This window comes from Mustela nigripes, chromosome 3, assembly GCF_022355385.1.
Source record: "Mustela nigripes isolate SB6536 chromosome 3, MUSNIG.SB6536, whole genome shotgun sequence".
Lineage (NCBI taxonomy): Eukaryota > Metazoa > Chordata > Mammalia > Carnivora > Mustelidae > Mustela > Mustela nigripes.
The window spans coordinates 136,309,433-136,336,852 of NC_081559.1; the positions used below are offsets into that span (position 1 = coordinate 136,309,433).

The 27,420-nt window shown below is 38.0% G+C and overlaps 1 protein-coding gene across 3 annotated transcripts in view; it reads right to left on the bottom strand.

Annotated features, from left to right (window-relative positions):
• Window positions 1-27,420, bottom strand: part of EYA1 (EYA transcriptional coactivator and phosphatase 1) — a 360,536-nt gene that overhangs the window by 66,262 nt on the left and 266,854 nt on the right. For all 3 annotated transcript variants that reach the window (XM_059394706.1, XM_059394705.1, XM_059394707.1), the window contains 2 exons: window positions 16,182-16,321; window positions 14,740-14,823 (listed from right to left, as the gene is read on the bottom strand). In XM_059394706.1, coding sequence (XP_059250689.1) covers window positions 14,740-14,823; window positions 16,182-16,321 — 224 coding nt within the window. The remainder of the gene's footprint in view (window positions 1-14,739; window positions 14,824-16,181; window positions 16,322-27,420) is intronic.

A 27,420-nucleotide genomic window follows, 5' to 3' on the forward strand; every position in this document is an offset into this window, starting at 1 on the left:
ACTTGTTACAGACCACAGTAATCAAAACAGTGTGGTACTGACATAAAGAAAGAGATACAGACCAATGGAATATAACAGGGTCCAGAAATAAACTCTTATGCTATGGTCAAATGATTTTCACCAGGGGTACCAAGACCATTCAATGAGAAAATGATAGTCTTTTCAACAAAACTGGGTACTGGGGAAATGGGATATCCAAATGCAAAAAGAACAAAGATGGATTATTTCCTTATGCCATATACAAAAATTAACTCAAAGTGGACCAAAGACCTCAATTTAAGAGTGAAAGTATAATACTCTTGCAGGAAAATCTTCATGACACTGGGTTTGACAGTAACTTCTTAGATATTACACCAAAAGCAGAAGGAATAACAGAAAAAAAAAAAAAAACAGATAAATGAGACTATATCTGAAAACTTCTGTGGGTGAAAGAACCCAGTTAGCAGAGTAAAAAGGCAACCTATGGGATGGGAGAAAGTATTTATAACTCATGTATCTGGTAAGAGGTTAATATTCAGGATATATAAAGAACTCCTGCAACTCAACAACAACAAAATTTTGATTTAAAAAATGGGCAAAAGACCTCAACAGGTATTTCTTCAAAGAAGACATATGAATAATCAATAAGCAAATGAGAAGATGCTCAATATCACTAATAATTAGGGAAACATGAATCAAAATCACAGTAAGATACCACTTCACACTCACTAGGATGGCTACTATCAATACAGGGGGGAAGAGAAAAAAATAACAGAAAATAACAAGTGTTGATGAGAAAATGGAGAAAATGGAATATATTTACATTGTTTGTGAGAACATAAGATGGTACAGCAACTATGTAAAATAGTATGGTAGTTTCTCAAAATATTAGGCATAGAATTATTATGTGATCTAGCAATTCTACTTCTGGGGTCAGAAGTAGAACTGCAGGGTCTTAAAGATATTTGCATTTTAAAACCTTTAATTGAAGTATAGTTGACATATTAGTTTCAGGTGAAAAAAAACAATACAAAAAAGGAAAAAGCTATTTCTACACTCATACACACCTTATTCACAATGGCTAAAATGTACGAGCAACTCAAGAAGTGCCAGTGATGGATGGATAACCAAAATGGGATATATCTCTATAACAGCATATTTTATTCAGCCTTAAAAAGAAAGGGAATTTTGATACTTGCACACAACACGAATGAACCTTGAAGACATTACGCTAAGTGAAATAAGTCATTCAGAAAAAGACGAATTCTGTATGGTTTTACATGTATGAGGTATTTAAAATAGTTAAAATCATAGAGACAGAAAGCAGAATGGTGGTTGCCAGGAGCTAGGGGCAGGAGAGTAGGAGGAGGTGTTTAATGTATAGACTTTCCATTTTGCAAGGTGAAAAGAGTCATGGACACTGCTTGTACAACAAAGTGAATAGATCTACTACTACTGAACTATACATTTAAAAATGATGAAGGGGGTCCTGGGTGGTTCAGTCGGTTAAGCATCAGACTCTTGGTTTTGGCTCAGGTCATGATCTCGGGGTTGTGACACTGAGCCCTGAGTTGGGCTCTGGGCTCAACAGGGAGTCTGCTGGAGATTCTTTCCTCTTCTTCTCCCTCTGCCCCTCCCTCTCTGTCTCTCTCCAAAATAAATAAGTAAATCTTTAAAAAAATGCTTTAAAAGTGACTAAGAAGGTAGAGTTTACATGGTATGTACTTTATCACAACTTAACATAAAAATGAATTAGAGTTAAAGAAATGTACCTGTTAATTATTCATTGAATAACAAAGAAATTACTATTAATTTGCTAGATAACTAAAGTACTGGGTACCATCTACTATTTCTATTCTAAAAAATTCTTTTAATGGAGTCTTAAGTATATACTAGAAATATACACAAGTGAAATAATATATCTGGGATCTGCTTTCAAAAATAATCATAGGACAGAGCAGGGCAGGGGAGGGATGTGGTGAGAGGCAGATACAGTAAGAGTCACTAGGATTTGACATTGTTAGTTTAGAAACGTTACAATGAGTTTCATTATACTATCCCATCTCCTTTTCTATATGTTTAGAAGTCAGTATAATAATTTTTTTTTTAAATATAGAAAAAATACTCACCAAGATAAGACTGGTTGCATTTTGGTGATGAAACTATGGCTATTTAATTTGAAAACTTACAGCACACTCAAGCTATATTATAAAACGCCAAAAATTTTTTTAAAAGTCAAAATTACAAAAGCCTGGCAGAGTTCCTCAGCCTATCACCGTTTATTGAAAAGAAGGCACAAGGCTTTGCTTGGTAATCCTTACCCAGGCTTAAGTGAGCTTTAGAATATACACAAGAATCTATGTCAGACACTGCTTTGCCTGTATTAACTCTCCTAATTTTTATCACATGGGATGTTCACTTCCAGAAAACCAGGGGAACTTCTACATTTATAATTGAAGCCACAGGACCTCCGTCTCGTGCACTGAGGAATGATGGTATCACATTGCAATGCTGATCGGCTGCAAAGGAGAATTCCCAGTGTAATTTAAGAATAGCGGTAACCCTAGAAGCATCTCATTTAGGGCCTCTGGCATTTATGTTTTGGTTGTACGGCTCCCGTGGATCCTGATTTTTTTTTTTTTTCTCATCCACAAGACTAGTGTTATCATCTGACATCCTATTATTGGCTATTTCTAACTAGTGAAGTGATTATTGCTACTGGAAGAGAATGCCTGTCAGGAATAACACAAGGAGACTTGTTTCTTTCGTAATATTGTTATTCCTTTGGAGATCTTGTGGTTTCATTCTTTGTGGATTTCTAGTGGCATTCCTTCAGAACAGTCATGCCCCAGGGAAAGACTACTGTTGAAGAGTTACCCCTTCTCTCCCAGCAGCTCCCTTTATTAATTTATAAGCTCTGTGAAAGCAGGAATTGTGGCTAGCACCACTATATATACAAATATATACTAATTAAAAATATATACTATATATACACATTTGTTCTACATATATATATGCACACACTATATATATACACTATATAATATATATATATATATATACAATATATTATATATACAAATACATACTATAAATATATTTGCTTAAGAAATTATGGAAGACTGATGAATAACTTGTTAGTGTCAGGCCAGGAAACAAATCGTGTCTCAGGCAGAAGAAGGCTGGGTAATCAGGTGTGTGTCTTGGGTACGATAGCCTGTGTAACATAGGGAATTTTGTGTGTGCAACTTGAGAAGAGTGCCATTTGCTAGTACAATTTTCTGAATTATTTCATGGATGTTTTCAGTGATCATTACCCACAGCTAAACTACTGCCAGAAGGATAAGGTACTAAGTGCCTCCTATTATGACAAATTCTTTTGACAGAGTCTTAAATTTGGGGTAGCCCCAGCATGGAGACCACACGGTATTAGCAGGGCACCTTAGCCAATAGGGACATCACGGTGAATTCCTCTAGGTCCCCGCTGGTGGGGGGAAGTGGGTAATTTCTTATATGACTTTTGCTTTATTCCCGTGACCAGGGGGAAGTTCATGCTTCTCAGATTTTTTTTTTTGCCCATTTATGTTGAGAAATATTGTAGTTGCAACTGCATTGCTAATTCCATTATTTGTATATATTTGGTTGGTTCTTTTTTTTTTTTCTTTTTAAGATTTACTTGAAAGAGAGTGCATGTGTGCGTGCACAGGGGGAGCAGCAGAGGGAGAGGGAGAGAGAATCTTAAGCAGTCTCCCTACTGAGCACAGAGCCTGATATGGGGTTTAATCTCAGAACCCTGAAATCGTGAGCTGAGCCAAAACCAAGACTTTGATGCTCAGCTGACTGAGCCACCGAGGCGCCTCTGTACATGATACTTGATCTTAACTTTCTTTTAAGTAAGTGCTGCAAAAAATATTTGAAGGGTCATATGCACTCGTCCTCAAGTCTCACTCCCTAGCTTCAAATGGCAATTTTATCTATTTTTAATGTCAAACATGAATCACCCCCCACAACCCCATCCCCCACAGGCAGAACTGAGCCTGATTTAAAATTATTTTCTTAACCCATTTTCATTTACTATCTCAAAAATTCTACTTCTCTGTGTGTCTCAGAGTGTCCATGGTCCTTCAAGCCTCAAAACAGATAGTTTAAAGAAAACCTATTTCTCTCTGCTTGGGTTTTTAGAACAGGATCTAGAATGTTTCTCTGAGTGTAAAAATAAAAAAACTTTCTTCTTTCTCTAGAAATCTTTAAACTAGCTATTCAACTAACCATAAAAAATCTTCCTTTTATGTAATAGTATTAAAAGATGTCTCCCTAGATTTTTAGTTTTGGCTTAAAAATGTCACAAGTGCCAAATATTACATCAGATCATGTACAGTCCAAAAAGAATAACAATCTCATTTCAGTTTTACTATAAGAACAATAAAAAATAGTGCCAAATATTAATAAGGATGCAAGTTTTCTTTTTTGCTCAGCATTAACAGAAAAAAAAATGTTCTTATTTAAAAAAAAATTTTTTTTTTTTTAAGTATGCTCTACACCCATTGTGGGGCTTGAACTCATGATCCTGAGATCAAGAATCACATTCCCTACTGACTGAGCTAGCCAAGCACCCAAAACTGTTACTATTTAAAATGTAACTCTGGTTCCTACTGACATACCATGGGGCATTTGCCTTTTTATTCCTTTTCTTTTACTATCTTATTTTTCTAAACTGAAAAGCAGAAAAAATAATACTAAGATAAATCAAGCAAGCACAAAAGGCAATAGACGCTTGTCCGATTTAAATTCTTTAAAGTTGAAACCTTTAAGAAATATTTTAATACCCAAGTTATTGTTCCAATTTTTAAAAATTTTTAAAAGATTCTCTTTAGGGACGCCTGGGTGGCTCAGTTGGTTAAGTGGCTGCCTTCGGCTCGGGTCATGATCCCGCTGGGATCAAGTCCCACATCGGGCTCCTTGCTCGGCAGGGAGCCTGCTTCTCCCTCTGCCTCTGCCTGCCTCTCTGTCTGCCTGTGCTCGCTCTCTCTCCCTCTCTCTCTCTGATAAATAAATAAAATCTTAAAAAAAAAAAAAAAAAGATTCTCTTTAACTATTATTTGAGAGACAGAGAGAGAGCTTGAGAGGAGAGAGGTCACTGGGAGTAGCAGACTCCCTGTCAAGCAGGGAGCCCAATGTGGGACTCGATCCGGGTCTCCAGGATCATGACCTGAGCCTAAGGCAGTTGCTTAACTAACAGAGCTACTCAGGCGCCCCACCAATCTTATTTTTTTTTTTTTTAAGATTTTATTTATGTATTTATTGGGAGGGGGAGGAGCAGTGGGTGAGGGAGGAGGAGGGGAGAGAATCTCCAGCTGACTCCACATGGAGCTTCAAGCCCACCACCCTGAGATCATGAACCGAGCTGAAACCAAGAGTCTGACACTTAACCAACCGAGCCACCCAGGCACCCTTATTGTTCCAATTTTAGATAGTCACAGCATTCTGAATTAGTAATTGGGTTCTACAAAGTACCTATGGTGTTGGGGATTTATTTTTTTGAAAGTTAAAAAAAAAAAGAAAAAAAATATATATACACATGTAAATACACATATATGTTATATATTTAAATTTATATAACAAATATATGTTATATATTTAAAAGTTTTATATATATGTAAATACACATATATGTTATATGTTATATATGTGTATTTACGTGTATATATATATAAAACTTTTAAATTTTTATCTATTCTATTTTCAATTTATAAGCACATTTTAAATATATGCTAAATGTCTTTTGTGTCTCTCTTTTTTGAATGTGTGCCTTATTATATCTATGAGATCAAATCTATACAAACTCCTAGCAATTGCTATTCTGCTTTGGATCAAAAATAGAATACATCATATTTAAGAAAACGCTGTTTAAAGAATTAATCTTAGGCTAGAAAGAGATACTAGAAGGTGATTCAACTATTTCAAAAAGCACAATTAGTTCTTCAGGATACGGTACTTGGATTTTGAATTTGTAGAACGAAGGATACGGTTCCTAAACCATATCTGCCCTGATCCTGTGTGGGCAGCTAAGCCTCCCCTGGCAAGCAATCACTCCGTTGTAGTGGCCCAGTGAGGTGTGATGATAACAGTGTGGACAGGTTTAGGAGGATTTGTTGGTCAATGGGAAAATCTTGTAAAGTATGCTCAAGTTGACAACACAGCTTTGGGAAGCACCAGCCAGATGAACCCAAAAATACCTGTCTGGGACCCCTTCAACAAGTCCTTATTTAGAATGCTAAGCTTGCAGCCACAAACAAGGCCTGGATGTCATTTAAAATAAATTCTCATGCAGGATCTTTTGTTTTGGGGGAAAAGAAGCTGAAAAACAGGAATGGGCACTCTAAGTACAGGAGGGACCTATTTTCCTGGCCCCATGCTGGCTGCTCACAAGGGAAGGATTAAAGAGAAGATTAGGAAAATTAACTTCCTTATCTGAGAGGAGAAAAAAAAATTATGCAAAAATGTTATTTCTTTAAAAAAAAAAATCGCTGGAAGTGTTATGGAAGTGGTCTATAGAACCTGTGAGACCCAAAGTTTCCACTGTTTTCTTTCCACCTGTCTAAAGTCATCAATATCATCAAATGGAATATTAACTTCTTGCAATTTGAGAAGCTCCTATCACTAAACAGCTGGCATAAAATGCCACGTTTTAGGAGCTGGGTATAGTTCTGAAGCCAATTAAAGAATAATCTGGATTATCATGAGAGAGTGTATACACGTGAAAAATAAACCATGCTTGAACTACTGACTGAATGATTAAAAAAGAACAAAACCAAACCAAACCCAAACTTGTGGTGGGGCTAATCAGGTCATTTCTACTGATTAGATATGTGACACCCCACTGCTTTAATTTTCTCCTTAAGAGACTCCCTTTCAACATCGTGAAAATAATACCCACGTGGAAAGTAAGAAAAAGAACTTCACCATTCCAAAGATTAATTTTGATTGTGGAGAAAGCCCAGTGAATCCCAAACATAGGACAACTGCCAAGAAATGGTACAAAGTGGGAGGAAGAAGAAGAAAACCAGAGCAGACCCAGCCAAATTGGCCTGGACACATAAGGACCCACACAGGGCCTGCGAAAGCCTCAAGAGCTAATCCAATCAAAAGACCTATCTAGATTTCATCCGTAACCACTCTCCTATGTCCCTCTATCCTCGTGTTACAGCCATTTTCTTAGGCCTTTATTATTTCCTACCAGGAGAACTATGATGATCTACTCTGCTATCAGGCTAGTCTTCCAAATTGTGTAATTCCATCAGGTCCCTCTGCTGTTTTTATACTGTCCGTGGCATCCCCACACCTACAGCACAAAATCTTGGCACTCAGTGCTCCCTGCCGTCCTCCTTTGGGGGCAATGGACCCATCACAAGACTAGATTAGGTTCCTGCTGTTGTCAGTTAATAGATGTGTTCTCTGAAGCTGATCATTTAATTTTTCTGAGACCCAGTTTCCCCACTGGAAAAAAAAAGAAGAAATCAGCTGGATAATAAATGTGAGATAGATGTGTAAACTCTACAAGCTCAACAAAGGTACGGTATTTTTATTGCCATTTCAATAAATTATGTGCTGCTCATATTCTGCTGGTCTGGTCCTCCAGATATATTTTACAGGTCGATCTCCAGCCATTTGGCCTATGGTTTCCCTAAATGGTTATCTTCTGCTTCCACCTCTTCCGCTCTGCTACCTGCAACAACAAAATACTGACTCTCCGATTGTCCACTCCCCTCTCAGAATCCCCAAGGAAGCAAAAGCTCTTATTGATGGAATACCTCTAAATATTTTTCTAGTTGGTTTACACTGTTCTCCCAGCAGTGCTGTGATTGCTTTCATTTTGTAGATGGGAAGATTAAGACAGAGCAAGTGAGACTCAGAGAAAGAAGGTGGCTATCCTAAGGCCACAGAATGAGGGAAGTCCAAGGCTGGTAGTGGCAGGTCAGTGTTGTGTGTGGAAAGCTGTGGTCTGTGCTCATTCACTGTGTTCCCTTTCACAGGTCTGCAGGAAAATAAGGCCACATTCAATAAGGTAGCAGGAATACACATTTCACGGCCCGCCACTTAGGAGGAAGGGGCTGGCAATGAAAGGGAGAGAATAACCATCAAGATAAGGACAAAGAAATGAATGGAGGAGGATCTTTCAGCTGGACAGCCCTCTGACAGTCAAAAACACTATCTTTTTGAAACAAAAAACTAAAAGCTTTTTGTTTGGAGAGTTTGGATTCTGGGTCATTCCACAGTATCTAAAAGTTCTGCTTGGAACCATGAATTATTTCATCATTTCGGTTTAACCCAGCATTGATATGAAAAGAAGAAAGTGACAAAATCAGGAAAGTGTGCTCTGGGATTGAACTGACCACTCGTTACTCTGCTGCACACCTGTCACACTGCCTTTGGGCACTGCTCTGCTGTGGTGGAAAGTGTGTTTTGGGCTTCACTCATTTATCAAATAGTTTTTCACTGAGAACCATGGTTGCTCTGGCCACCTGTCCACCCAAACTCACTCTCTGCTTTTTCTCTGGCACACAGCTGGGCCATTTCTGCTTTCCTAGATTCCTTTGCCCCGGGCCATGTAAGCAGAAGTGTGTACCCCTTCTAAGTCTGGTTAGTGTAGCCTTTTGTTCTAGCTCCCCCTGCTTTTTCACTCTTGTGGGTTAGAAAGCTGATGACAGTGATCACAGAATCCTAAGAGCTAGATGGTGAGATGGCACAACCATAATCTGTGTGACCAAATCTTACCTAAACCAAGTAACCAGGAAGATCCACTCGAGACCACTAACTAAGGAAGAGACAAATTTCTATTGTCATGACATATCGGGCCTATTTGTTACAGCTGCTGCACCTACCCTAACAAATTCATGTGCTGGCTTGTGCTTCAGTGGGGACCCAGACACAGACACATGATACCTGCACTGAGTTTACAATCTAGGTGGCCACAGTGTGTATCACTGAACTGTCCTGATGTCCCAAGGGCAGGAGCAAAATAAAGCACCACCAAGTTCAGAGCATAATCTAGAGTAGAGGCAGGCATGTTTTTTCTCTAAAGGGAGAGACAAAGATATGATGCTTTGCAGTTCATAGGAAGTCTCTGACACATATTCTCTTTCTTCTTCCTCTCCTTTTTCACAATCCTTTAAAAATTTAAATAACATTCATAGCTTGAAAGCCCAACAAAAACAAGCCACAAACCAGATCTAGCCTATGGAATACAGTCTGTCAATTCCTGGCCTAGACCCTTAGGCTTGATTTTTAAAACCCAATGGAAGAAAAATACTTCATGATGGATGAAAACTCAAATTTAGGAACTACAAGTAAACTTTTACAGGAATACAGATACATTTACTCATTTGCCTATTGTCTGTGGCTGTTTTGCACTCTTAGGGCAAAGGTGAGCAGTTATGAAGGCATATGGCCCATAAAACCTTCATTTTTGGTAAAGGGTCAGCTAATAAATATTTCCCAGCCTCTGGTTCGGAGCTTCCTAAAGAGAGATTATTCTGTTTAAGTAACCAGATCCTCTACAATCCAAGGAGGACATTGTGTGTCTGCTATTTTGGCGCTATGCCAAGAATTCGGTATCTATACCAGCTACCCCAGAAGATCATCCCTCAAAAGATTTTGTTGGAGTTTAGTGTTTCTCTCTGCAACAGGGTAAGAACAGTAACCTATATTGGTTAACAGGCGTGTTCGAATGAAATTGGCTCTCTCAACTGCTGTCAACTTTTTCTCTACTCAGTGTCCTAAATGATTAGTCAACACTCACTAGGGAGGGCTTAGTTGATTTAAATTCACACTGGTGACTAGCAACCTTCCAAAAGTCTGGTGCATTATAAAACAAATGTTTAGAGAATGGATACATGATCAATCAGTGACACATGCTGTTTTCATTATAGGGTTATTGTTATTAATAAGCCATAGTGCTGGGCTCTTTTTGTTCAGGATACAACTTAGATCTTTCTTTTCCTGGCTTTACCCAAAATATATTTGACACAATTGAATTCTTAAAACAATTTGGCAAGTCAAGTCGCCAATTTTATAGATGAAGAAACTGAACATCAGTGTGAATAAACAATTTACTCAGGGTCAACTGAAAAGTCAAAGCTTGGATTTGAGTCTAGATCTATATGAATTCAATTCTGATGCTTTCTATCTCACGATAGGTCGATCTCCCATTGGTACTTCATAAACTTAAAGACCGTACAACATATTACTCCCTGGCCACTATGTCCCAGATTCAAGGTTGTGTTTTGTTGATTGTTTTGTGTTTTTTTGATAGTCAAGGTTCAATCACACTAAAACAAAATTAGTGTTTAATTTATGTCAGACATTTAATCTCTAACCCTTTGAGTTTTCTTATCTGTAGAAGGGGCTTGGTAATAGCAATTTCAGAGCATGAATGGTGAATCAAATGAGTATTGGGCACATAGGAAATTCTTAATAAGTAGGGCCTACAGTTAAAAATGTTACATTTTATGTTATCTCAAGTGTTCCTGTTTAAGTTTTTGTGTAAAATGAGGAGTGAGGCTCAATATCTTTAGGACCATTTCTAGCCCAAATTCATGAGACACAGGTATTAAACAACAATAAAAATAAGGTACTGAAACAATGACGCCATTGGCTATAGATATCTTGGGGAGTCCTCCCACAAGAAGGAACCAGGCTTGGGACATCAGCCCAATACTTACTTGGAATACAAGTTTGGGGTATATGATTTGATATTAACAACAGGATTATATTGTCTAATTTTACAAGGGCATTCAATGGAAAAAAGATCAAGATTTGTTTTCTTCAGCAAAACTGGGGGACATGGATAAGTTTGAAAGCAACTTTTAAAAATGCATTAAACCAAAAAAGCTAGGATAGACATGATTAACAACAATTTAATTTATGGTAACACACCCATGGACTTCATTTTCATGCTAATATGTTCTTTCTTTTCTCTTCCCTAGCCAGACCTGTCATGTACCTAGCACCCTTTTTGTTCCCACCACCTTTGTTATAAAACACTTCCTTATAATGCCCAACATGCCTGCTTCCCACAGCTAGGATTACATGGAAGGTGGGACATTCTCAAACTTTTTTGTACATATTGCTGTAACATGCCCTAATTTTGCATTATATCAACCAGATCCTGTATCCCCTTACTGAATGGCCTACTCATTGAGTTGCCTAAGCTACTGTGACTAAGCTACTTCTCAAGTATCTGGTTCCCATAGAGACAGAACAGCTATCACATTGTCAGGCATTCATTTCTTTATATGCCTGTAGAGTAAGGCCCAACCACATGCTCCCTTAACAATGCTCAGAGACACCACCAAAACTATGCTCCAAGAAAAAAGGCTTGCCCTTCAATGCTTTAAGACTGCTCTCCTTAGTGAAAGGAATGAAAGGGAGGCAAAGTGTTCAGATCAGCTTGGCTATTATTATTGTTTGGAAGAATCCTTGTTGAACCACATATTTTTACAAGGTGTGATTATCAGATTTGAGAGCAAATTTTTCCTGACTCTAAAGTTCTCTAATCAAAAGAACATCAAGCAAGCCTCCTTGCATGCTGCAGGCTCCAGTTCAACATCCTCAGCAATGTGTCTTTAGAAGGGATGCCTCATGACATTGAGACAACAGGTGTTCAGTGCAAAAGAGGTGTTCGCAAACATTTAGTATGAAATCATACTAAGAGTGTCTGAGGACCTTCTGATTCAGAGTTGTGTTCTGCTGACCCTAAACCTGTCATCTGAAGACCTGTCCTTTCCCACATGTCCCAGGCTCACCTTCCAACCACCTTCTTGCCTGGTCCAAGTAGATGTCTTCCTCATCTCAACAAATACACAACTAGGCTCCCAGCTGCTTAGGACAAAAACCTGGGAATGTTTTTTTCACTCCCCTCTATTACTGACCACCAGTACAAGACAAATCCTTTACAAATCCTGTTTTTCTACTTCCAATAGAATCCAGATGCCAGTGAGTTCTCTCCATCTCTACTGCTAGTCCATTGGGTCACTCCTACCTCCTTTCAGTTCCCCAACCCTCTTGCCCCACCATTGTTCTTCACACACAGCCAAAATAATTTGAAAATCTGAATCAGATCTTTTCATGTCCTCCCTTGAAGTCCTTCAGTAAATTCTTCTGGGATGTGCAATGAGATTAACCCTCTTGACATGCCTTGTACTTGCCCTCATCTGCACCTTCATCACTGAGCTCAGCCACACTTGCCTCTAACATCAAACCGTTTCCTGCTTCTGTGCTCACTGCTTTCTCTGCTTAGAACTCTCTTTCCCCTGATGGCCACATTATCAACCAGCCTCTTTTATTCTGACCTCTGGTTCAAAGTCATACTCAGGAAGACCTTCCCCAAACATGCCTTCCAAGGTTACTTTCTTCCCAACCCCTGCCAAATTATAAATGAATGGTTAACTTACATTTAAATATTTCAGGTCACCCATACTAAAGAATATATACATTTGGTTTTGAAAATTATAGGAGATAAAACTTTTTATCATATGCTCTAGGATGAGAAAACTAAACAAAATAACAAAATACTATTTGATGAAACCTCAAAATACTGATGGCTGATACTTTTAAAAATAAAATTTGTGGTACTTGTAATGCTTTGTTTAGATATTGTTGAGGGTCTGAATGAAAAACCCTAAGCTGCCAGTGGCTTCTAGGTTAGGTGTGAATTCCATGTGCAAACCAATGACTTATAGCCTGGGATTGACACAAGGTCATTAGGTCATGGGGATGCCTACCGCCTCACCCAAAGTTGGCGCCTTTCAGTGGTGAACAGAGCCCTGATCAAGACAGCTCTCTTTGCATCAATCTGGCCCTTAATGCGAAAGCTTTCAAAGATTCGACACTTTCTGGATGGTTTTCAAATGCTGGTGTTCTAAACACATGCTCATTTCAATGCTTTCTTCCTTAAGAGTTAGTTGTAGGGACATTAAAATGGTTTGGTTAAGAAGATCTTCAGGATTCTTCCTACTAATGATACATTGATATTTCAGCTACTAATCCTTAGTTTGTTAAGTAGTAGTCTTGTGGAAATACTAGTAATAGTATTCATAGAAATACTAGTAATCATATTCACAGGAGGAGGAAGACCAAAACATGCCACAGCTAATATTTATCGGATCCTTATTATGTGCTAGCCACAGAGTAGAGATTTTCTTTGAATGATTGATTCTATGGCTTTATTTTTTTTTCTTAATAATAATCATACTGTACTTTGTTCACTGCCTCCTTCTCATAGAAAATCTAACAATAAGATGGGGCATTTTGTTGCTTTACAGATAACTTATTTCTGAATAGAAATTCGAAGGGTGGATTATTCCAGAATATGTTTGTTCTTACAAATGTGCATTTTTTCCAGCCGTTTTTTGGGGTGGGGGGTTAGGTGTAACTCCAGGGTTAAGATAAGGAAAGCTGCATTGTGAAGCTCAACTGATAATTCCTCAACTTTCACTGACAAACTATACCTACATGGCAGCACTCAATATTTATGTATCGAAAGAATGGGTGCCTGGATAAAATCTCTATCGAGAGGATGCATTTTGCGGGTATCAATTTTAACATTTAGTTGTGATAAACACCTGGAGTCACCAAGTCACAGAATTCACTTCCTAAGGCTCTGAACCAATGGCTTCAATGATGTTAGACTTGTAAAATGATTTCTTTAAAGATTAAAAAAATGAAAAATACCATATTCACAGGATAACTTCAGAAATTACCTATCACCACTTTAAACAACACAGTTTTTGTGTAGGAAAAGTTTATGAAACCACCAAGAAATAAATCAAAAAGAATTTCTCAGGTTTTTGAGAAGCTCAAAAGGAGAACATGGAGGCCGAATGTCTACTCATAGAAGGCAGTCTCTAATACTCTTTCTTTCTTTCTTTCTTTCTGTCTTTCTCCTTCCTTCCAACCTTCCTTCCTTCCTGTATCTATCTATCTATATATCCATCCATCCATCTCAGAGAGAGAGAGAGAGAGAGAGAGTGAGAGAAGAACACAAGCAGGGAGAGTGGGGGAGGGAGAAGCAGACTTCCTTCTGAGCAGGGAGCCTGATGCAGGACTCCATCCCAAGACCCTGGGATCATGACCTGAGCTGAAGGCAGATGCCCAATAACTGAGCCACCCAGGCACCCCTGTAATGTTCTTTTTTATATACCACACCAAGGTAAGTATTGTAACAACAGTATTTGTCCAATTGGCGTTCAGAGGCCCAATTTTACACACCATTCATGTACCTTAGCCTCATGACATAGGGATTTATAAAGACATTCATAATGGGTATTTTGAAAGTAAAATACTAAAACTGCTAATCACTGAAGACAAGAACATGTAAAATATTTGCTCCACTGAATATGTTATGAATAATAAAAGTAAAAGAACAGTACAAATAAAAAATACCAAAAATTGTTCTATGTCTCTCTATATTTTATTATTTCATCCTAGAACAGTATTCCAAACACTTTTATTCATTAGGTTCTGAAATCAGAATAAATTTAATTGCATAATTTTTTCTCATTTTTAAGGACCTAAAAAAACTCCTTTTGTTCATTTATATGTTTTTGTCTTACATATATATTGGACTCTATCAATAAATTAAGACGTTCCCCTTCCATACTTTAGATTTATTATTTAAAGTTAAACCACATTCCCACCTGGACAAAAAACTCAGTTCCAGGCATATTTATTCTAAAGAAATGAAAAACTCTTGGTACTCACCCTCCCATATCTGTTGGCATAGGACCCTGTGAGCAAGGAATGGAAAACGATGATTGTCTCGTCCAAGTCCCAGATGAACACCCTCTACAAAGAGAGAACCAAATCAATACGTCTTTCCCTTGGTTGAGAAACCTGTTATTCAGTGCACTTCAACATAAATAAGCACTCTTAAAATAGAAGACAGAAGAAAAACCTGAATTTACTGTGTTTTTAAAATACAACTGTTCCAAAAAGCATCCTCTAGCTTTTCTCCAGAGTATAGCATCAGGTGAGATATAAAAGAATAATTATATTAATGACATCGATACAAACAAGAAATAATAATATATGTCCTTTCATGACATCAATACAAGCAAAAAATAATAATATATGTCCTTTCTACTTCTGAAGTATATTCTTAGTTTACTCTTCTGAAAAAATGAACAATGAGCTAAAACTAGTCTGTTTATAACTTCTTGAGACAGAGAGAGGCCAATAAATTAAAACTCATGCGTTTTTCTTACCTCTTCTGCTTATTAAGAAGCATTAAAATAGTGAATCTTATGTTTGATTTTCATCAAGCCAAGTATTAAAAAACTATACCTAAAACCTAAAACTTCACATCAACTATTCACCTTCTGTTACCTTTGGACTGTTATCACATGGATGGGTTATGTATGACTCCTGCCTGGTTTATAACTTCTTGAGACTTAAGCAGACACATCACACAGGCTCTTGATACACTCAGGCTATTTGGAATCAGATTTAAAGGAATTCACTTCAAAAACATCTTCGAGATACCACAGAGGCCTCCCAAGCCTACTTGTCTTCTTCCCCTTTCCACTCATACCAATATATATTCATACACATGGGTTCTGCTGGGAAATTTCCATCTTTTCAGCCAAAATAATCATGTTTTCCACCATCGGATTTCACTGGGCAAAACATAGAAACTAATTGCAGTGGATTCAAGGTTATGAAATCTACCTTTCAAGGTTTTATTTAATCCCTCCTGCTTTTGAACTCCACCAAAACAGGTCTCATAAAATGACTACCATTTCAGTTTAGAACATCCCAGGTTTTCCTTTCTCAATATATATGAGTGTGTCTTTAATTTTCAAAGTGGATTTTAGTAAGTCTTTTTAGTAAGACACTTAATTAAAATGACAATGATATAGAACAGTATAAAAGAATTTTCCTCATGCAAAAGGATATAATTTACTATTTTAAAGAGAAATAACCAGATACTTTACATGTAGTTAAAATGGTAGAGAAAACAGAAATGATTATTTTTAACTATAAGTAAAAGAAAAGAGAAAGAAAATGCTTTACTTATGATACAGAGAAGAAAGCAGTTACAAAGCATTTGGACATCTTGATGACGGCCATTTACATTACAGATGTCTAGAACTACCCTTTAACTACCAAGATACCTTGTTACCAGCGAACTGGCAATGACATACCTCGAGGTCAGAATCCGGGGGAGGTGAAGGATTATTGTTTCTTCGGCCCCGTCCGCGGGACTTCCCATCTGAACTTCGGCGCAATCGATCAGAATCTGAGTCTTTAATGGGTGTTGATGGGCTGTGGATTGTACTGTACTCTGTAGAAATACAGAAAGGCCTTTCATCTTTTGGTTCTATTACCATGGTGTCAAGATCAACCTTGTTTTAATTTTGGGGGAAGCTTGAAGAGTAAAACACATTTCATTCTGTTCCCTTTCGTTGCTGTTTACCTCCATTGATGAATAATTTGAGATACTGAATACCAAGAATCCATTCTTTTGAAAGAATGTGTGATTAGAAATGAAAAAAAATTAATTGATAGTGCAAAATTGGAGGCTGTAGGAAGTTGCCTAGTTTTTCTTTGTGGTTCTCCATGATGAGACAAAGCTCACCCATCCCCACCTCCACATACGTGTTTTTCTTTCATTCCACACAAGCAGGGCCCAGCCATACCAAGAGAGGTTCACACAGGTGCCTTATCAGCCACTCTCCCACCTATGAAAGTCTTCTGGTTCACAGAAAGAAAAGAAAAATCAACTCTGGGACAGGAAAAAACTGACTCCCAAGGCAGATGTTTCTTTGAAAATTTCAAAATCTCCTTTTCTCTCTCATTTTATGTGAGAACAAAGGAGTGGCAAGATAAGGAAGAACAGACATATGGGCAATACCCATACCTTGAGAGCATCCATCACAGATTCTCACGGTATCTTAGTCTCTGAACCAAAAATCCCAAACAGAGAGCACATTAAAATTGCTCACCTGGGTAACTCAGAGAAATCACAGAAACGACAAAATAAAGAATCAACCCTAACGAGCTACAGGAATGGCTGAGTAGTGGTGACTATAGAGTCAGGCTAGGAGCACGCTTACCCTGCTCCAAAATGAGCAAAAACCCCTTACAGTTTCTTCTTTTCTCCAGTCCATGCATTAAACAACTTCTACCTCCCCAAATGCTTTGCCAGATTTCTCTTCTGGATACAGTTTGGACTCTCCCAAGGTGGTATAAGGAATGATAATTCTTATTGAGATGTTGTTTATATTAGATTTCACCAAACAGAGAAGTAGTGAGAACAGCTGAATATCTGGTAGCCTCTATTAATATACTATCATCCCTAACTATATCCAGAAGGCCAGCCGTGTGTCAAACCATGTGGTCTCAGTATTACTTCCAAGTTTAAGGCTTAAGCCTTAGGAGGTGGAATAGATAGGAATGGACTTCAACAGAGTAAATTCCACTTCTAAACCACATAGAACAGCCCTATATCTTCTGTTTTAACTTTAAAATCCAAACAGATTCCTATCTCTTTTGGATGAGGCTTTTGCATGTCTTCTGCCATAGAAAACAAGACAGCAAACTTCTTCATATGCACCAGTCATGGGGTCCTTGTACCCAGGAACCACCATCATAACATACAAGCTTGTTAATTAATTATGGCCAGAAAGTCCAAAACAACTTTTCACTACGTCAGCATATGTAGTTCCATGGGATGCATTTTTGAGCTAACCTATCTTGTAGAACTATCAAAATACAGTGCTGGCTGGTCAAACTTTAACATTCTCCAAATCCACATGTGATCCTTTTCTTACAGAGGACTGTGGTATCCTCTCCTCAAAACGTTCAAAGCCAAGCATCTGCCTTCCATGTTTTATAGAGAATTAGGCCTCTGAAGAAATACATATTTTTAAGGAGCTCAGAGAATTCAAAGTTGTGTTTTGAAGAAAAAGTCTTGACCTCCTCCTTCTTTAAAAATTCTCTAACTACATCTCTGTGCAAACCTGGATAGCCACCATCTGAGACCGAACACATGCCAATTTCTTTACCAGTGTCAAAACAACATTTACTTTGCAACTGGCATAACTGGCATCTAAATTTGACTCATACTTCAAGTATTTGACTGCAAGGTCCATCTTCAGTTGTGAATTCTCCACCTTTTGAGGTTCATATTTGAGAAGAAGCTAAAAGATGTGAAGCAATGTATCATATCATATGATGTCTTTCGCTTTGACTTCTAGTTTAGGGCGAATTTTTTTCACCATGTGTTTCATCTTACCAAGGTTTTCCAAGGTTTTCTTACCCTAGATTTCTCCTATGGATTACTCATTCCTTTAGTTTTTGGTGTATATTTCTTTATTCCTGTGTTAAAACCCAATTAAATCTTTTAAAAAATGTATTCCATCTTTCTTTTTTTTTTTTAAATAAAAATGAATATTAAATTGATTACTCAATTCTATAAACCTATCCCCAAAGAAACTAAGTTCAATGAGCAAAGTATACAGGTAGATTTCCTAATTATCTTATCTAAAGTTTTTCCAGGTGGAAAAGAAGCCCTTAAATATGGACAATCTGATACTTCTAAATATTAAAACACACACACACACACACACACACCCCTTATAGGCCTCAACTTATTAGAAGGAATATAAAAGTTAAATGATGCAAGTTAGATTTTATTTTATTTATTTTTTTAAAGATTTTATTTATTCATTTGACAGAGAGAGAAATCACAAGTAGGCAGAGAGGCAGAGAGAGAGAAGGGGGGGAAGCAGGCTCCCTGCTGAGCAGAGAGCCCGATATGGGACTCGATCTCAGGACCCTGAGATCATGACCTGAGCTGAAGGCAGAGGCTTAACCCACTGAGCCACCCAGGTGCCCCAATGCAAGCTAGATTTAAAAAAAAAAAAAATCTCTTCCTCTTTGTTCTATGAGGTGGGAATAAACACTTCTACTCTCCTAACCAGCTTTCCTGACTCTACTCTCCTTCCTTCTATTAGTGTAAAACAACTCAACAAATAATTTAATCTTCTAATCCACTGAAATCTCATGTTTCATTAAAATCCTTTCCAAATTATTCAACTTTACCCCCACTGAGATAATGAATGTGAAAATAGAAGAGCATTTATTTCACTTAACAATGACTGCATGCCCATACTATTTCAGGCACTGTACCAAGAGCCTGAAGTATGATGATGTACCATACAGATATAGTCTTTTTGGAGCTTAAAATTCAGAGGAAGGCACTGATTTATGAACAAAAATAAGAGATTAGAAAACAATAGAGAAAGGGTCATGACATGAGAAAGGTAGAGTGCTGAGAAACCATAGAGCAAGTGCATATAACTTAAGATTTACAGGATTATAGAAGCGTCCTGAAGATGAAGAACAAACTTACCAATAAAAAATGGAATATAAATGTTCTCCAGGCAGGGACATGAGCATGTGTGATGGTGGAGAAAGAGAGAAAGAGAGAGGAGAGGAGAGGAGAGAGAATGTCAAAGAATTGAAAAAAAAAAAAATTAATCTGGCCTGATTCTACAGAGGAAGAATACAGAGATGAGGCTGGATTGGCAGGCAAAGAATTTAAGAATGGAGGGATGAAATCAAATTTCCAACTTGGATAGATGGTTCTAGCTCCACTATGGTGCAGGTGCTGGTGGCAAGTCAAGAGTGAGAAGCAGAGACCAGCCAGGATAATTCAGTGGGCGATGTTAGTGGTTTAACAACAGGGAAGGTGAAGGTATAAGGCACAAGGCATGGGTTTAGGAAGAAGGGATTATAGGGAAGTGTGTAGATGAGAATTCACATTCAACTTTGAACATACTGAACTTGAAGAGTCAGCGGTATTCAAGATGTCCAGTAGGCTGCTAGACTGCTCTGAAGCTGAGGAAAGAAATGTGGGCTGGGTTTAGGTTTGGAAACTGATGCCATACATAATGTGATTAAAGAAATGGGTATAATTAAAGACATGGAGGGTATGTAGAGGGACAGGCAGAGAAAAATGGGTAGGACATGAGGAAGAAAACACAGGTTAGTATGTTGTAGAGGAAAGAGTATGTCCTGAAGGAAAGAGTGATCAATTTGGCTGATCTGATCAGCCTAAAGATAAGCTAAAGTGAAGACTGACTCCAAGAGTACTTGGAGATTTAGAGTCAATGAGGACTTTGGCACACATGGCAGAAGTATAGATTTGAGAAGTATGGAGGTGGTGGACTAGAAGGATAAAAATGAGATAGCAGAAGGTAGAAGAGTAAACAGGGGTTGTTTCTGAAGACCCTATAATGGCCAAATTCAATAATTATATTTAGTTCTTAGTCTTATTGCACTTTGCTATGACTGTGCTGACCACTGGCTCTTCTAAACTGGGGTCCATTAGAGTAACTGACTTCTTGTCCTCCCACGTTTGCTTCTCATCCTCCCACTCACACTATTACTTCTGTCCCTTTAGAGACCTCTTCCTCTACCCAAAGCTTAAATGTTAGTGTTTCTGTATTAGTGATACTCAAATTGATCTGGGACAAAATAAGAAGCTTGTATCACGATGTTAATGCGATGCTTCCTTCATCAAAAGTCTCTCTAAGATTAAAAACAGTAGTTGAAGTACACAGTGTGCTCAGCAATGCTGTTGATTATATTCTGAAGCAAATCCTCATGTCACATGGACTATTACTAAACAAAGTGGATAGGTGGCCAGTTGGTGGAGTATATCTTGAGCAGCAGTGCAGGAGAATTTTCTCTATGGCTCTCTTATCTCACTACAAGCTCTCAGCAGTTTGTAGTATTTGTAAGAGGGATTTCAATGATCACTTCCAGGCTGATGATTCTAAAGCCTCTGGATCTGTTGACCTGAACATCTCAGTGTTTGCTAACCCTCTCTACCTGAATACTCCATGGGCACCACAACTAAAGCTGTCTCCACATGCAAGAGCCTCCTTCTCTCTTAATGAGTCTGCTTAATGGTACCAACATCTACCCAGTTTTTCAAGACAGAAATTACTTGTTAGCTCCATCATCTAGACTAAGTTTTGTGGATTTTACCTTTTGAATATTTTTTATTCCAAGTTCAGGCTCTCATCATCCCTGCCTTGATTCTTGCAACAGGTAGCTTTCAAGCTTCCTATCCACAACCTTTCAATTATCACCTACACCAACATGACAGAAAACTTTAAAACTTTAAAAACTTTAAAACTCCTAGGGTAGAATAGGAAGGACAGTCTAGATTATAGGATTTTAAGACACTGAGCTATGGACTTGACTGCCATGTTTCAAGTCACAATCCCACTGCTTATGAGAAGTATGACTTTGGATAAGTTAATTACCTTTTCTATGAGTCAGTTTCATCATCTGTAAAATCAGAATAAATGAGAAAAGTAAAACCAGTATACACATAAAGGTAGTTAGAACTGGTGCATGACACTAGCCCTCTACCATGTTAGCTACCTTGAAATACAGAGAAGTCCCACCAAGTCCAACTTCTCTCTCTTCAGACAGTCACACCTAATTTTCTGAGTTCTCTGAGCATGTCATGCTCTTTGATGACATTGAACATGCTATTCCACTTTTTTAGAATGCTCTTTCTTTATACTTACTACCCCTCCCCTGATTTGTCTGTGAAATTCCCATGAACACCTAAAGTTCATGTATGTTCTTCATGAATTTTCTATCTAAATCTGAGTCCCTGTTTTGCAGTTATGTTTATCTCTGTTGTAGGGTTATACAATTTTTGCAATCATTTACGTCCATAGTGGATAACAACTTGAGTTATTTTGAGCAAATGTCCCTTACTCCTGCTCTTAGAGGAAAGAAGCTGGTGGTGTTCATTTTATATTCTGAGAATGCAGTGAGAGTCCAGAGCACCAAGTACACATTAAAAAAAAAAAAAAAAAAAAAAAAAAAAAAAAAAAAAAAAAAAAAAAGATGACTGAAAGAATGAATGTTTCTCAAGTTTGGCTGTTGCTCTATTAAGTCTATGACGATTACCTACCTAATTATTCCTACTAGCTAGTCAAAATATTTCAAAATGAGAAATTTGTTTTTAAAGCTTATTTAAACATTAATGTTTACATATTCAATCATATAATTTTAGAATCTACATAAGATCATTAACATTCTTACATTTGTAAGTATTACTGAAGAGTTCCATAAATCCTTCAATATTGCAAAGGAAAACAGAACTGGAACTCAGAAGATTTCATTTAGTTCCTCTTGGCTCTCTCTGAGCTGAGTTCATAACTCCTATATATAAGACTCCTGGAGTCTTAAGGACATTTCTTCCATGTTTTGTAACCTCCTGGTCTATCAAATTGAGGACACAGCCTAGATGATTTAGCCTTAAAGTTTTATTATCTGTGACATACAATATTTACCACATCTTTCTAGCTGTTAGCTTTTATTCTTTCCCTCTTACATAGTCACCTTCAGACTAATCTATACAAAATACCATGGCAACACCAACCATCAGAATCCATCAGTACCTAGCGCAAATTCCTTATCTGGTTTTAGTTCTCATGCTATTCCTGGACAGGTTAGCTACTTTCTTATACACATTGCCAAATAGTTTTCAAAAGGACTGTATCAACTTAAATTCTGTCAATTTTACTACAGCATTACACACAATGATTATTATTGTTTTAAAGAAGTCCTTGCTATTTTATTCAGTGTAGAATAGTAGTGGTTTTAATTAGGACATATTGGAGATACTTACAAATATGGGTTTGAAAATTATACTTCCCTTTATGAACTATCCAAATCCTTGGCAATTTTTTATACTCCTTTTATTAATAAATACAAAAGTTTTAAACTCTTTTTCATATTTATAGAGACTTTTCCACTCGATAGCTCCTCAAATATTCAAATGATGCTGGTATTTCCCTAAATTATGTCTTCCTTCACAGAAGTTTTTTTTATTTTTATGTAGTCCTGCATTATATAAAGCACAGCCTGTTGGCCTGGTTGACTCCTTGAAGATTTAGGGATAAGCATTTGCATTTATTCTAAGTGGAGCAGAGAATTTTTGATCTAACTTTATAATCCTGGGACTATATATGCCAGTGGTAGTTGTAAAGGAAGTAGAATACAGGGTTCCTGCAAGCACACTTCTCTTTGCTTTGGGAGGATGGAAGCTCTCCGTCCTTGTTTCTAAGTTTAACTGAGGTGAAAGACTACTCCTCTGAAACAGAATCAAGTAACCAGACTCTGTGTGGACAGGCAGCTCTTGCCACATATATAATGATAATTGGGTTGAGGCCAGGAAAGCTACTATCTCTGGCTAGACCCTGAATCTACGCTAAGACAATACCAATTACAAGAGGAAGTACAGAGCTTTGTGGAATAGCCTTATAGAGATTACCTAGATTGAATGAACCTGATACATGGCAATCAATAGTTGTATTCCATTTGCTGCTATAGGAGACTCAGACAAAAATAACAGGGTGTCTTACTTTCCTAAAAGCAGGTGTTGTCATGTTTGAGACTCAACATTTTAAGTATACGGACAGTTACACAGGTTGAGTGTGAAGATGTCAGCAACTGACCATGTGGCACCCCCAAACTTTGAGACTCTCAAAATCAACATATGTATATATAAAAATCCTCTCAAATGGGATGAATCAAGCCAAAATCAGGAGGATTGAGAGAAAGAATGCAGAGACATTAATTTTGATTCCATGAGGAAAGGTTATTCTGATTACCCTGACATTTCCCATAGGGAGGCCACAAGCCTAACAAATCCTAAACCACCATTGGGTTTATTTCTGTTTATAATTTTTAAAATTGGTTTTCCTATGAGGTAAAAAAAAACCAAAAAAACCCAAAACTACTCTATAAAGCTGAGTTTGATTACTTTAAGGTAAATATGGGGTTGCTTCTTACTCCAAGGATGGGCTCTGTAATCAATGAGTAAAGTAGGAAAACCACAAATACTCAGTTTCCCAGAAATCCTCTCTCAAATAGCTACACTGTGAGGTGAAAGGGCAGTGAAACCCACTGGTGGGATAGCGAGGTACAGATAACATAGGTACCCAGAGAGAGGCATGGAGTCGACTTGCCCACAATATTTTTTTTTCTGTCTCTATTCGTTAATGAAAAAGATAGCAATTTTTTTTAATGCCTTGGGCTTTGTGTGACTTAACTCTGCCATTGGAAGTGGAAAAGCAACCATAGGCAAAATATTAATAAAGGAACAGGGTGGTGGTGTCTCTAAAAGCAGGGGAAACAAGGGCAAAAATTAGCTATTGGGACTTCTAAAGATGAAAGGCTTTTTGCACAGCATAGGAAACAGTGGACAAAACCAAAGTACAGACTACAGAATGGGAGAAGATATTTGCATATGTTTTATCAGATAAAGGGTTGGTTAGTACCCCAAATCTATTAAGAAATTATCAAAGTCAACATCCAAAGAACAAATAATCCAGCCAAGAAATGGGCAGAGGACATCAACAGACATTTCTCAGACAGACAAATGGCCAACAGACACATGTAAAATTGCTCAACATCACTCAGCATCAGGGAAATACAAATAAAAACCACACTAAGATATCACCTCACACCAGTTAGAATGGCTAAAATTAACAAGTCAGGTAATAACTTGATGTTGGTGAGGACATGGAGAAAGGGGATTCCTCCTACACTGTTGGTGGGAATGCAAACTGGTGTAGCCACTCTGGAAAACAGTATGAAGGGTCCTCAAAACGTTGAAAATAGAGGAACCATATGACCCAGCAATCTCACTACTGAGTATTTACCCTAAAGATACAAATGTAGTGATCTGAAAGGGCACATGCACCCCAATGCTTACAGCAGCAATGTCCACAACAGCCAACCTATGGAAAGAGCCCAGACATCCATTGACAGATGAATACAAAATACAATGGAATATTATTTAGCCACCAAAAAAAAAAAAAAAAAAGAAAACTTACCATTAGCAACAATGTGGATGGAACTAGAGTGTGTTAATCTAAGTGAAATAAGTCAGAAAAAGACAATTATATGATTTCACTCATGTGGAATTTAAGAAACAAAACAGTAGAGAACAGAGGAAGGGAAGGAAAAAGAAAGCAAGATGAAAACAGAGAGGGAGACAAACCATAAGAGATTCTTAACCATAGGAAACAAACTGAGGGTGGCTGGAGGGGAGGTGGGATAACTGGGTGATGGGCATTGAAGAGGGCACATGATGCAATGAGCACTGGGTGTCATATGCAAATGATGAATCACTAAACTCTATCTCTCAAACTAGTAATACTTTTTTTAAAATTAAATTGAATTTAAAAAATAAACAAGTATGGTGGTGTTTCAACAAACCTTTATCAAACAGATTTGGCTTATGGGAGTATATAATTGTATTCATTAGGGAAATAGTGTGTTAATATGAGATTCCAGGAAGTGACTCCCTTATGACTATGTGATTTAAGTGATTGTCACCTTACTACTCTGGGTGATATTGCTTCTTCAACATTGCTGCAAACCTTAAATGTTAACATCATGATACAAGTAATAAGTGAACCATGTTACCAAACTAACTGGAGAACAAGGTCCAAAACAAGGTGCTTATTTTTTTGGAATTGATAATAAATAGAAAAGGAATTTAATTTAATACGTACTTTTTAAAAGTACATATTATCCCAGGTGGGAAGTGACCCCAGCAGTCATGGTATCAATATATATCTACTTTGAATATGCAAACAAAGTTCTGTTTTTCTCATGAACACAGTAACTTGGCATGCAAAATAGATCAGAGTCTCCTTGGGTTCGTAGGAACACTGGACGCATATATCGTGCGAGTGATTTTGTGTCCTTGTCTCTAGCAGAATGACTCTAGGCAGGCACCAAGCCTAAAGAAACTGCTGGAGGTTGGGCACTGCTCTAGGTGTGTGGCCTTGGGGATGCTTTCTTATAGGACTCTTTGTAGTTGACAGAATCTGAAGGACACAATCACAAGCTATCCCAGCAGGCAGGCACATCAGGGACACTGGATGATGAGCTAAGCCGTCTTTCTAAGAAAAATTCAAATGCCCAGCCATTGTCAAGCCATGCTGTTCACCACACAGGAAAATTAGGAAATTTAGGTGAAAGATCCAATGGCAAAGGGGCAGGTAGGCCTTTCCCACTGAGCACTTAGATGTCCTGGACTAACAGAGACCTCTAATAACTGAATCTGAAGAACATTCCTTCGCAGGCTCACCTCCAGCCCTCTGACGACAGGCTCGCCTCTGCCCTCTGACGACATTTTGTAAAATGGATTCTCTTCTCCTGTAAGGCCATCAGGAGGAGCACTGCCTGGAATCAACCTCTCTACTCAGACCCTCTCAGAGCTGAAAACTGAAATTCCTACTATTGTCAAGCCTCTAGAGAAATTCCAGTGGTGGCCTAAACTTCCTGCTTGAATTCCTCTGTGTCAGAAGGCAATACCACAGACAACGAAATGTGTGTGCGTGCACAGATTCGCTCAGCTACTTTCATTTCCCAGTAAGAGGGCAACAAAGTTGGAAACCTTTGAAAAGGTCTTTATAGACAGCATTAAATTAAAAAAAAAAAAAAATCCTTGAAACAAATCATTCTTGTTTGCAAGGCCAGGCGCCATGCTTGGCTCTCCCACGTTTTGCATTTATGCTTGCTGCCCTGGTCAACTCATGCAGACATGTAAGGTTTAAATAGCATCTGTGATGAGCCACAAATTTAGGTCCTGAATTTTCCTACCCAACAGACTTATCCACCGAACAACCTACTTGCCATCTTCCCCTGGATTTCTAACAGCCAGGGCACCACAAACTTAACACGTGCTCAACAGAAGTTCTGATTTCTCCAACAATACCTTCTCTTCTTGCCATTTCTACCATATTAATAAGTGTCAAATGCCCTTTTTTAGCTCTTTGGGCCCAAAACTGTGGTGTCATGATTCCTCTCTTATTACTCTTCACGTTAAATCCACCAACAAATCCTGATAGCTCTACTTTCCAATCTCTCCAAAATCTGACCACATTCACCACCTCCTCCCCTATCATCTGAGCCTGCCCAAACTCCCTCCTCTTGGGCCACAGGAACCATCTCCTGCGTGACCACCATGCCCCTTCTTCTCTTGCTTATTCTAAGTCCAACAAGCAGACAGATTCTATTTTAAATATAATGATACCATGTCACTTTTATGCTTAAACACTTCTCACCTCATTCAAAACAAACAAAAAATCCAAAGTCTTCCCCGTGCCTACAAGCCTTCTATGATCCAGATTCTTACCTCCCTACCCCAAACCCCTTCCACTCTCCACCCCAGAGTGATCCAGTGACACTGGCCTTCCTGTTGCTGCTCCATTCACCAAACACAGTCCTGCCTCCAGGCTTGGGGAACTGCTGTTTCCTCTCCCAGAACACTCTCCCCCCCACCCCCAAGACTCAGAGGTGGCACTCTCTACAAAGTAATTCCAGTTC